The 13,201-nt window shown below is 36.5% G+C and overlaps 1 protein-coding gene across 1 annotated transcript in view; it reads right to left on the bottom strand.

Annotated features, from left to right (window-relative positions):
- Positions 1–13,201, bottom strand: part of NHLRC2 (NHL repeat containing 2) — a 38,336-nt gene that overhangs the window by 9,552 nt on the left and 15,583 nt on the right. Inside the window, exons 6-10 of the mRNA XM_074590238.1 lie at positions 5,024–5,123; positions 4,316–4,547; positions 3,744–3,866; positions 2,463–2,672; positions 1,147–1,372 (exon numbers count right to left, since the gene is read on the bottom strand). Coding sequence (XP_074446339.1) covers positions 1,147–1,372; positions 2,463–2,672; positions 3,744–3,866; positions 4,316–4,547; positions 5,024–5,123 — 891 coding nt within the window. The remainder of the gene's footprint in view (positions 1–1,146; positions 1,373–2,462; positions 2,673–3,743; positions 3,867–4,315; positions 4,548–5,023; positions 5,124–13,201) is intronic.

Genomic DNA, 13,201 nt, shown 5'->3' with positions numbered 1-13,201 from the left:
AGAACGTGAAAAAAATACGGGTTATTTTGTATATTGGCTTTCATACAGTACTTCCAAAGGCATGGATAGATTCTCCCTTTTGGGTAGAGCTAGACCACTGGAAAGCGCTGTTTCTGAACACCCACTAATGGTCAGCCTGTGCAAGAAGGTGTTTCAGATAACCATGCTATTTTTGTACTGAAGAGAATTTTAGGGAACACTCACATGGTCTATTCTACCAGTCATGTTATGGGCATAGTAATCTCCAGTGTAAGGATGGCAACAACGGCTAGAATTAAACCACTCCAGTTGTACACCATGTGAACATGTTCCATGTGCTCTTTTAGAATACTTAAGAGTTGAGATGGATTAATTTAGGCTCAGGAAACTGCCATAACATGAAATAATATTTCCATTGTGCCAATATAATAATAGTGTTCCCATTTCACAGTAACCGAGGTACACAGTGACTGAAAGAGTTGTCCAAGGTCACACAGGACATCAGCAAAAGAACTTGCAAGGAAAGCCAATTATTTCTGCTGCCTTGACATACCGCAATTTGCCTCTTACATAAGAAAGTCTGCCGTACTGCAGAAATATTCAAGCCGAAATGTGTAAATATGAATTATAACAAAGTAGGTTCAAAGTGGTTAGCTATAAATGTTCCTCAAATACTCTCTGGAAGACACAAAAACAAAAATAAAATAAAAATCTTTCTCAGGATTATGCTTCAGCTTCACAGTGAGCTTTCTCCCAGAAACCGATGGTAAGACTGGACGAGCTGTTGACACAGAGAGAGTGGAGAAGACAACCATCTAAGGAGCAAGAAGCTCAACTGTTCTGGGATCAGCACCTTTGCAAACCCTCACTGGCAGCTTGTTCCAAGAAAGTTAAAAAAAATAATGCAGCACGTAGTAATTTAAGCAAAAAGCAGCCTATCAGGTGTGGTTTTTTGTTTTTTTTTTTTAATTTTCCCACTCCAGCTGTTAAATGTATCAACTCTAAATAATATGTGTTGCATCACAAGGTCAAATGGGAACAAAGGACTCAGAGGGACATTTTGATTCATCAGACTGAGATCCCTTGTACTGCCAGCATGTCGTGATATAACCCACTTTGTGTCTTACCTCCTGCTGTTCAACTGATAAAACAACACAGGTACTTTACCTTCTGCTGTGATAAACCAGGAATTGGGTGCTTCTTCATTCAGTTTTGCATCTGGAGGAAGAGTCAACTTCAATAAAAACTGAATTGTCTGGCCAGGAGCTACAGTCAATGAAGGAAGTTGAATGTTTGGTGCAGACTTAGGCAGTTTTGGAAGGTTTTTTATTTTATCCTTTTGCAGAGGCAGGTTATCTGGAACATCACATGCTTCTGGAATCAGGATAGGCAACTATCGGTAGAAATCAAACAAAATATTTATTTTTATTTGTAGTGAAAGCAAATAGGCTTTCACAATACAATCACAGTTTCAAAGCTGACATGGACTAGGAAAACTAACACATGATAATATAGGGATTGGACTAAAACTTTACTACAATGACAAAGGGAAAGACAAAAGGATTTTTTTAAAAAGATAAAACTGACTAATCCAAATAAAAATAGTATTTACTATTAAAATCACAAAATCCCCAACTACTTTAGAGTATTCACTACTTAAGAGTATACTTTTAATTTAAAATTTTAATGCTTGCATTATAATAGGTATTTCCTTCTAATTTGGTGGTAAAGTGCATACTTTGGTAATAAAATCCAAGATTTTAACTGCGCATATTGCCCAGTAAACAGTAATTTACCAGAAAAGCCACCAACCAACATGTTATATGATATGAAAATTTAAACACACATTAAGATTGTGTACTATTAAATGCAAGAAACATACAAGAAGACAGCTGGGCCACTATGTTATAAATGCATGTATACATATAAATGAAAACATTAAGACATAGTGCCATTGTAAGATTGAGAGGAGCATGAATTTGGTTTGCCTTCATGTTTATAAGCAAACACAGCAGTGCTCAATTATGACAGTGGTCTTGATTTGACAACTTGGAAGCCTGCTACGTATCCCGCTTTAAGCCACTGACCTCCCAAAATCATCTCTTACGGCTAATTACAGGATTTGGTTATCTATTTCAACTTCCTCTTGTTACAAAAGGAGTTGCAAGTGCTTACGAAATGCTTTTCATACTGAAAAACTGAGCTATATTTTTTAATAACTCATGTTTCTGTATTATTCTTTTCTAGAGGATCATCACTTTCTGTTTTCATGCAAAATTTGCCTTTCCTAAGACTAAGGCTTTCAACAACTGTGCTAACAGGCAATTTTTATTTGCCAGATCATCACAAAACATTCTGTGAATATAGCTACTGTACCCAAAAGGTTTATTAGCTATATGATTTTTATACCACTTGCCAAAGTCTGTAATAGTAATTTATATGAAGAAAAAACACTATCAGTCTGTTTAATAAGTACTACTTGCCATGGAAAGAATTTTTGTTTCCAAATCCAGCACTTTAATCTGATGATTATTTGTGTCTGCGACATACATCAAGCGGCCATTTCCTTCAACACACAAACCTCCTGGTTCATTAAAGGTTGACTGTGTAAAGCTGGAACCAATAACATTGCTTGCTTCTCCTGTGCCTGCCAGGGTAGCACAGTTCTTCATCTTGGGATCTACAACCTTAATCTAAGATAAACAAAGGCACAAAAAAAAATTTTCTGAAAAAAAAAATAATCACCAGGACTTAGAAGTTCTGCATTATCTTATGCCCCACATTTTCAGAAGCCAGCACTAACTCTGAGCACCTTAGCTACCAAGCGTGTGTCCTAGAAGCTAAGTTATCACACTTTACCAAATGACATCTCCCATCTTCCCCCCCGCCATTCCCTGCCGGACTTTACTTCTTCCTTTGGACTTCATTCAATGTTCTCTTTCATAATTTCTAACGCACTTACCCCTCTGGTATAGAAGTGTGATGAATGGCTTGTTTTTCTAATGTTTGTTGCCTTTCTGGAAACATTTGCAAAATAATGAGCATAACAAAACTGGCAGGCTAACTTCTATATCATTTCTTCTCTAAAAATAGATGAAGAGTTTTTTTTCTTAAAGTAATAGCAAAAAAGCTTATAATGTTTTACACAATATCTGAAACAAAATTTAATTTGCCACATAAATTTCAATGGGCATTTAGTGTTACACACTTTTTCCTTCAAATTAAAACAGATTACTTTTCTTTTAATGCATTTGATCAATGTACAGTTAACAACCTGCTAGACATGAAAGCTTATACAACATCACATAAGAACACTCACACAAAACAATCTCTCTTATCTCAGAGTTCCATGAAGGCAACACACAATACTTCTCAAAACTTGGGTGTCTTTTTTAGGGGAAAAGCAAGTCCTCTTGTTCTGCCAGTTTTATCAAACTTGCAGTATACCCGATTAAGTGCTCCTAGCTCTTTTCCTCTAGGTTCAGCATTGTCCAAAGAAAGGGAAAGGGTCTTTAGTCTGAACTGTAACTTGGCACTTTAAGTTCACCTTCCCCAGGGGACCATCATATCAACACAGCAGCATGTGACAGCAAAACAATGGTAAAGAGAAGGACCCATATGGGAAGGAAGGAAAGAAAAAGAACCCACGAAAGAAATCATATCATTTGTTTCCTCAGCTTAACTGAACCAAGCACAATCTTTGTATTTTCCTAAAATAAACCCTTGTAGTAGTAAAAACTGCAAAGCCTGTACTATATGCTTACCTTATGATTATAGGAATCTGCCACATAGAGCAGTTTTCTTTTCTTGTCCCATGTTACTCCTAGGGGATGCTGCAGCTTTGCATTTATGCCCGCTCCATCCACATCACCAAAGGCAAACAAATTCTGAAAAAGTATTTTATTAAATTAATACATTTGATTATTCCATGTTGACATGAATTTAAATGACTGTAATTAAATGGAAATTCACTGACATAAAAAGTCAAGACAACTTAAAAACAAGGATACTGAAAACTGGGAAGTGTGGATGCTAACATGGACATGGAAACTCTCACATTTAAGTTATCAGTATGAAACCAGCTGGCTTTAATGACCACACAATGCTGAATCAAGTCGGCTGTTTTAAAAATAAGTGGAGTAATTTGTTATCTGAGGAGCAACAACCTGCACTCCAACCTGAGCATCACAACCGGCACATATTTGCATTCCAAGCAGTGAAGTTAAGAAGTTGATGGCCACGGAAACTGATTTACCCTCTCACCCCAAAAGTGGTTCCTCCAGGTCAGGCTTGAGGAATATTAGTAGGGCAGTGTGGGGAAGTTTGAAGTGATTACCAATGGATCTCTCTCTCCTCCTACAAGGTGCTTCACTGCTCCGTCTTTCAGAGAGATGGTTCGTACAGTGCTGCTCTCGCTGTCTGCTACAAAAAGGCAGTTCCATGGTTCCTCGGAAGCCAGAGAGAGACCCGAAGGCTGTGCAAAGCCTGCTTTATGTGGGTATGCGTTGTTTCTGTTCTCTTCATTTCCACTCCCAGCGAATCGAAGGCAGACTCCTTTCTTTAAATCACTGAAGGAAAATAGTACCCAAGTTCAAGAATGAGCTTACAATACTTCAGACATTATGCATAAACAGAAGTTAGAGGACAAGCATTTGTGAGTTATAAAACCAACTGTACTGCAGCACAGGGAACTAGTGAATGCCTTTGAGCTAACTTTTATTTCACCTCAGTTTATCATTCATCACTAGATAATTCAGCAGATGCAATGAAAAGAAACATTCAATTATATGAATGCACACTACCAAGTTGTAATTTTATAGTGAAAGCAGCACCTTTCATTTCATCTAACAGATGTGGGAAAAAGCAGGTGGACTTTAAAAGCACACATGCCTTTTAAGTCTGAACAGAAACAGCAAGCTTCAAGCTTAGTACAGCTTGAGAAAAATTATTTTTAATGTAATTTGATTATCTCTCTCTTCAGGGTTTGAAAGCTGTTTATCAAAACAAACAGCAATTTCACATGTCTCTTTATACGGCTGCTTACCTTCCCTTTGGTAGTTTTCCACCTTCCAACATCAGTGCCCATATCTGATGAGTGCCTGCCATTGCTATCCATAAAACATTGTCTTCCTGGGTCCCTGAAACTTTTAAAAACGGATGTATAAAAACAGATGAAAAAAAAATCTCTGAGAATATTTTATAAAACAAAGAAATCAACAAACCAACCTTGCTGTCCTCCCTACTCCAGCTCACCTTGTGCCACAGGGAAAAAAAAAAACAAACAACTAAAAACAGAGAAAAAGAAGAAGAGAGAGAATGTCTTTCATCTATCAAGAACTCTGCTACTTTTCTTCTGTACTCTTCCCAAGGATATAAAAATTGTGGTTTTAATATCCCTATCTGGTAAAGGCAATACTTCAAATGGGATTTGCTCTTTGCAACATTTTGTATTGGGCCCATGTTTCACCTGTTATTTTTGGATTCATACTGGCCAACAAATATGTACATATCTTTGCTAAGCATTGTTTTTGGGGGCTGGATAGGTTTTTTTATTAAGCTAGTGACAAAATTATATATTAAAAAAAAATACTGGCAACCGTATACACATTTTGAGAGAAATATTAATGGCAGCACCTTTGTTACGTTACGTACAGAGTACATAATGTTTTTAAGATAAGCGTAACTGATGCTTGGGTGTCATGTAGATTTACGCTCTGCAGAGCAACAACTGCTGTTTATTCAAAGATAGCTGTGATGTGGGCAGTTACTAATGTCCCCCTGCACTAACCATCCAGTCCCCAAGTTGTACTCTCCGGGCACATGCACATGTGGTATCACCAATGTGCACTCTCAAAGTGTAACACTGCTATTCACAAATTGGAATCTATAAAATTACACAAAGCTTGCCCAGATAAAACTTCACAAATAAAACGATAGAAGTGGAAAGAGAAAAACATGTAAGTGCTCTATAGCTTTAAACATATCACATTACAGCATAAGAAAGAAGGCATGAAGAAAAGCTGTGAAAGCCTATTGAAAAAAAACCCAACAAACCCAAACAAAATTTACTTATCATAGCCTTTTCTGAAAATCGTAAGAACAGAAAGTTGACATTTAAAAACTGCATTAAAACGGGGACACTATTATCTTTCTAACACTGTACTAGTCTATACATATTGTATAAAACTGTCCCATCTAGTCAGAGACAACATCAAAATGTTGGCCTAAGAGAACTTACAGGTATTGGGATAACTATTAGCCAGTCAACAGAAAAATACCTTCAAATTGCTCACATAAACTTTTTATTCACATGAACTTATAAAACACAATGCTTCTCATAGCTGTTTCTGCAAACAGTCTAATGGATACACATCCCACCCCCATTTTAGAGTTTCAAAATAGAAGTAATATATCAAAATGCTTGCAAGCATTTTAAATCTGAGAAGTTAGTCCAAATCAATCTTCCTAAAATGAAATTACCACTCTTCCCCAAACAGAGATCCTGCTGTTGTTCTTCTAATCCTAAACCTTTCTTACATTACACACTACAAGAGGGGAAAAAATAGCATCCTCCTGTCTCCAGAATCAATTTCCTCATGCTGTGAGCCCTCTTCAGAGTAGTACTGGTAGGATTTTAATGCAGTTTATCTTCAGCCTTTTCTGTTTCTTGGATCAAGTTTCCAAGACTGTAATTAAAGGGACTCTGCTGACTCTCTCCTGCACCTCCATGTGGCTCCATGCTTTGCTGCAAACTAGAGCTCCAAGAATAAAAGTCAAACTTCCAGAGCACTTACAAGCTTTTAGTTAAGCAGGAAGATTTGCAAAATGAGTTGGAAAACACATGCTTTATGAGTCACCAGAGATGTCCCCAAAGCACTGGCCATGCCGAAACCACCCCCATAAACAAACCCCAAACCCTATGGAATCACCTTTCATTAGAGCTTGTTTCTAAGAGATTTAAATTAAGAAAATAGCCTACAAATTAATTTCACTGCTTCTGATATAGCACATGTTCATCTTCAGGATTTTACGTTTCCATGAGACGTATATCTTGTGCTTTTCACATGCTACTATTTTGAGTACCCCAGAATGAACAATGCTAAAATCGCTGGTCAATTCAGAAAGTGAGCTTTTTATCTTGCTATGCTCTGCAGTTCACATTCTGAGGGATCTCAAAAAGAGTTTTGTTAATTATTTAGTATTCACTTCATCCACCAATGAAATGAAGGAGTAAGACCAGAACTGAGCACTTTAGAAAAATCTCTTCCATTGTTCTGAAATGGAAGAGAAACCTACTGAAAACTCCCTTGTGACAGCTATACGTTGAAAAATTGAAAAGGTTTCTTACTTTAATTCTGTACACTGAAAGGCTTATCAAATATGAGACACAGGAGAAAAGCATCAATATTAATTTCAAATTATACTGAATATCTAAGATCAATAGAGAGAAGATACTTTCTTCAACTAGAGAACAAGACAAGAAAAATAAGTAAGAGCTCCATAACGGTCATAAATTTTAATGCAACTTAAATATTTTCTACTGGATGACAGAATAAAGAGAATGGATGCAAGCATGGAAACGGCACAAGCATACTGAATTGTGGAAAATATGTCAGAACTTTCATAAAAAAAATGTATACAAAACCAGAACAGTAAAGAAAAACACCGATAGCTGCACAGCTAAGGTATTTTATCACACAATGGTCCTGGCACTACAGAGTTTAATGCTTTATGTTCTGAAACAGAAGACAGAAAAACAGCTTCTTTGAGGATAGAACAGTTTGAGAATGTGCCACCATTGTCATCCTTGTAGTGTTCTCACAGGAGAAGGGGGCCAGGGAGAACCAGCATGCTAAAATGATGGTAATGCCATCATTATCATAACTCCTTATCATCCTTGAATGGAAAGAATTTATTTTTAAAGTATTTATTGTAAGACAACATAAAAGAACAAAGCAATTCTTTTACATTTATTCAATTAAGCACCACATTCCAACGTATCTTGAGCGGTTTTAAAAATCCAGTGTTGTTTCTCCTTATTAGGGTATGCACTTTCTTATCTTTAGCGCTGCCTGTATCAAAGCAAAGTATGGCTTGCAAATGTGATATGCTTATGTTATAAAGATTCACTAATAATGAACTAGAGCTCGGAATGCACTGGATTTCTATATTATATGACGTTTCAGTGCTTTTCAAGTTCCTGAATCTGCCTCTGCTATATATCGGTGTTTTAAGAATTCACAGTCCTGTTTGTTCGCATACTCAACTTTAAACAGTTCAGTAATACTGCTGACCATTAACTGTGAGTCAGTCTGAATGCACAGAACAGACTTTATTTTTGTACCAGTCAACAGCAATATCTGTTTGAAGAGATTCCAGGACTACACACACTTCCAGCTTCCCTGTCTGGGGACTGCATGCTTACTTCCAGTCTGGGAATTAAAAGCCTGGGAATCAAAGTTACATTTTGTGGCTGGCACCACTGACATTTTCTAAACAGACTGAAGTTTGAAAACATTATTCCTGTCTACTACTTTTATTTTTTAAAAAAGAAATAACAAGGAAGAAGTCTGTTGGTACATTCATCCTCTGCAAAAACACAAGAGGCAAAAATGGCTATACAACACGCCCTCTGGTTTACAGACAGGCACGCTGCCTATGAGCCCGTGTGAATGCAAGTCTCGTCTTCACTTAAGTCAGTGGAAGTTTAGCAAATTAAATCCAAATCTGACTGACAGCACAACTACAGAATCGTTCTTCTTCAGTGAGTACAGATAGCAAAGTCCAAAAGGAATGCTTTAGCACCCTAAGTCTGGACTGTTACAAGTACACATCATTCTTTTCAGAGGAGTAAAAATTAATTTCCTTCTTTTTTTTCCTCCATGCTACCTGGCACTCGGACATAGCGTTGCATCATGCAAACAGCATAACCCTTTATGAAACAAAACGCTTCTGGAATTTTCCTCCCTAGTTACAATACCTGCCCTCTCATCAAGGGAAATCCTTGGACATTGATACCAAGGGGATGTCATACAACAGGAGGTAAAAGTGAGCTAAAAAAGATAACTATATTGAAATATTTTATCTTTCTTTCACAAGTTTTCTAACTAAGGCCTTCTGACTGTAATGGCAGTAAATACTTCAAAAAAACCCAAAGTAGAAATGCTAACAGTTGTTAACATGGAAGAACTAATTTAGATTATTTAGTGTTGGGATACATCACTATAACTATAGAAAAAGCCAAGTGTGGTTATGGGTTTTATTCATTCCTATTTAAGCACAGCAAACGCATACACTTGAGGGTACTTCAGCACTGCAGTCTCCCTTGACCCTCAACACCCACATGCCATATTCAAAAGCACTTTCAGCATCAAATGAGAACAGTTAAAAACTGTCTCTCAATCTGCCCCCAGCCTGCCTGACAAAGTCTCTGTAAAACCTTTTAAGGGTGTTTATTTTCAGCTGCTCTGCATCTGGAATTTTGCATTAAAAACAGTATCTGATACATGAACTAGTATCTAGAAATCTGATTTGTAGTTGTAACTTCTATATCATGACCATACATTTAATTCACAGAACAAGATTACAGACTGTGGAACAAAGAGAATGAGAAATTGTCATTCCAGGCGCAAAGATAATTTTTTATAGAGGGCATTTCAAGCCATGGACTTCAAAACGTTACCAAGTTTGACATCTGTTAAAATGGTAACTCTGCTAATCCAAACACTTTTTTTTTTTTACTGTAGAAAATAATCATCATCATATATTTTTTCAAGATGTAGAAAAGTCCAATTTACTACAAAAGTATTCTGTCAAACTACGTTGTGTGGGATTACTGTTGCATATTCAGTCACAATTCCCATTATATCCTTACGTTAAGACTTTAGTCTTTGTATGTTTCTGTCAAAGGCCGGTTTATACCAAAAAACTAATGTAAATAACTAATTTCTTGACCTGTTTCTATAGTGAACATGTGAAATATTAGTAATTTTTGTTGCTGCTGTTATTCAGCAATACCATAAACTCTTTAATCTCTTAGTTTTGCCTTGGAATACAGAATCAGAGCATTCAAGTCAACAGTTTAACCAGGTTCCTATAGAGATAAAGTCTGTTGGGCTGATCACAGAAAAAGCTACTAGTTCTGAAAGTTTATGCCCCCTCAGTTTTCTCTCAATGTTTAAAGGAAAAAAGTAAATGCCAGTTTAGAAGCAGGACTGAAAGCTGCTCAGGGGTAACAGAACCCATACATAAATTACGTTCAGACATCTGAAAACTTCAGTTAAATCTATTTGTCCCTCTCTGGGATCCTGCCAACAGTATGAAGCTGGTTGAGCCATTCAGACAATACATAGAAGAAAACAGTGCACTTCGGAAGTCCTCACAAAGCAAAACTGGGTAACGACTTGCTTCACTGCAGTCCTTTACTATAACTTCTTGATGTCGTATTTCTCAAAAGACTTTTTCTCCTTAAATAGGTCTTACACAGGAATGAAACCCTATAATAATTCTTCCACTTTACTGCAGCCTTATCTTTAATGATGTTTATTTTTAATTCAAAATATTTGAAATTTCAAAGAAATAATAACCATTTACAAGTAAATTTAGGATCTAGTTCAAGAAGAGAAGACAGACAATACCATTTTGTGTCAATGATGTCTCCGACACAATTTTCTGTGCAACTGAACTTGTATGATGGCAGATGCAGCCCAAAGCTGGATAGGGTATCTTTGAGTTTGTACTTTGTGTAGGAAACTGCTATAAAAAGATGAGAAGGCCTTTTGCATTCCAAGTAAATCTACATTGATACATCATGCATCCATATTACATATGCAACGTATGTTTAGAGTAATTCAAATTTTGAGTTGTCCAGAAAAATGATTCCTAATTAATTCCTATTGATCACAAAACCAGCTCTTTTATTTTCAGCTATTACCAAGGAAAATTCCTTTCACAGGACAGTGAAGGCGAGAGCCTCAGTGCCAGAACGACACCAGACGAGAAGGAAGAAGAAAAGTGACATGTAGAAAGCATACTTTCAAGATACGCACAGTTCAGGCATGAACAGTTCATATATGGTCAGAGCTCACCCAGGAAGTGCTAATAGCTTATTGCTGAAGCGATTACTGCTTTATTTTTTTGTAAAATTAGGGAAGAATCATCATGAGTAATTCAGAAAAAAAAAGTGTTTCCTCTGGAATGCAGTGGTACTAAATAATCCTGTAGCAGAAACACGGAGAGAAAAAAATAATCTTACATACCTTTGCCTTTTAAGGACTATAAAAATTGTACCAGTATGATAAGGTACTGTACTTTCATTTAAATAATAGCTGTGTAAAACCTACATTGACGTACAAATTTCCAACAAATTTACTGAAAGCATGCTCAATACTGTATTCAGGAGTTTCCATAAATAGATTACAATCATGCAATTTAAGACCAGATTTTGGAATGTGAAGCACACAGTTATGTCACCAAGCACAGGTCATTGTCCTGTTCCTTCCAGCAAGAATGCAGCTATCAAGAACATTTCATGCTCAGATCAACTGTGCATTTAAGTATCACTTGCTTTCAACACTCACTGAATAAATATAGAAGGGGACAACAGAGGAAGCTAAAAAAGCACACAGTAATTTAATAATGTATTTTTAAACTGCTGGCCCTCCTCCCGTATTTCCTGCACAATCTATCTCAATGTAAATTTCAGCACTAACTTCAACAAAGCCAGAATTTAATCCGTGGAGTTCATTCAATAATTTTTAAAGGGGAGGGTAAAACACAAGCTCAGTGGCCACAACTAAAGAAATAAAAAAGATGACAAGGAAGAACACTGTCTGCCTGAATCCTAGCATGTGTTTTGCCTCCATTACTTCCCCTACCTTAAAGGATGACATTTGTAACAACTTTCTTTAAACGGTATTTCACAGTCACTTAACCTCTTTGTCTCAGACTTCAGCATCTGCATAAAATGGGGAAACAAAAGCCTATTACCTCATGGAAATACTATGAGGATGCTTAAAAGCATGCTACTTAGTAGAATCTGTTCTAAATATTAACTTATCTGAGCCCTCATAAACTCTTTTTCTCAATATTTTTAATTTCACAACAAATTATACATTAGAATTTTAAAAAACAGACAATGAAGTCTTTTAATTGATCAATACATACTCTTAACTGTATGTAGGAGTAATCTCAAGAAATATAAATGATACAGAAAAAAATATTTTCTCTTAAGAGGTAACCTTTCCCATTGAAACTTTGAAAAAGGTCAGCATAAGCTGTTCAATACTATCTGGTGTAGTACCTAAACAGCTTAAACATTTAAACTTTTTTTCTCCCTTTCATGTTCTGGATAGCTTAGCTTTGGACATTAAATGGAAACTCACAGACGTTTAAAAACTATAAAATCCATAAATCTATCTTCTGAAAAGAAAAAATGCCTCTTGTACACAGTTTAAGCTACACAGATCTAAGGAAAATGGGAAAGTATGATGCTATTTCCCATCTGCCACGCCAGTTAACACGAAAGTCAAACTTAGGAATTTTGCAATAATGAATTTAAGTTCTTGAAGTGCCTCCTGCAATTTGCACAGAAATAAAATATAAGCATACGTAAAGAATGGGCACTGCTGTGTGGATGTGAACAAAAGTAGTTTTTGAAACTCATCAATTACTTCATCCACCCAAACACATAACTAGACACTGGCATTCTGTTTTAATACGCTGACAACAGGGCACCTACTTGTAGGACAGCACACTGAGAATCGGCAAGAAAAGGCCAGCGAAGATTTCCTACAGAACTGGGCTTCACATGCATTTACTGAGGAACAAATGCACCCTAGGATCTACTGGATAGTAACAGAAGATCCTACTAGGCTCCAGCAATTTGCAGTAGGAGTACAACTTTGATGAGCTCTGCTGCAGTGTTGACAAACTATTTTCAGGTCTGGCAACAAACTTAAGTTGCTGCAGTTGATGACAGTTATCTATGCTGTAAGACAAATGCATTGCTGACTACAAGACACAGTCCTGGTTCCTCACGCTCTGGGACAGACTCCCGTTATCATTCTACTCAATATAACCCTCAGTTTTGACAACTCTCTCTGGTTATAGTTTTCTACAGAGTTTTATACAGCTATTACAGTAACTTTGATTTTTCCTAGCTTACTTTACTCACAAAACCATAGCAAAAAATTTTAAAAAGAAACTGAAAAAAGAAATAAGA

The sequence above is a fragment of the Larus michahellis genome, chromosome 6, assembly GCF_964199755.1.
Source record: "Larus michahellis chromosome 6, bLarMic1.1, whole genome shotgun sequence".
NCBI lineage: Eukaryota > Metazoa > Chordata > Aves > Charadriiformes > Laridae > Larus > Larus michahellis.
Note: the sequence above shows the minus strand (reverse complement) of the source record. Positions and strands in the feature narration are given on the sequence as shown.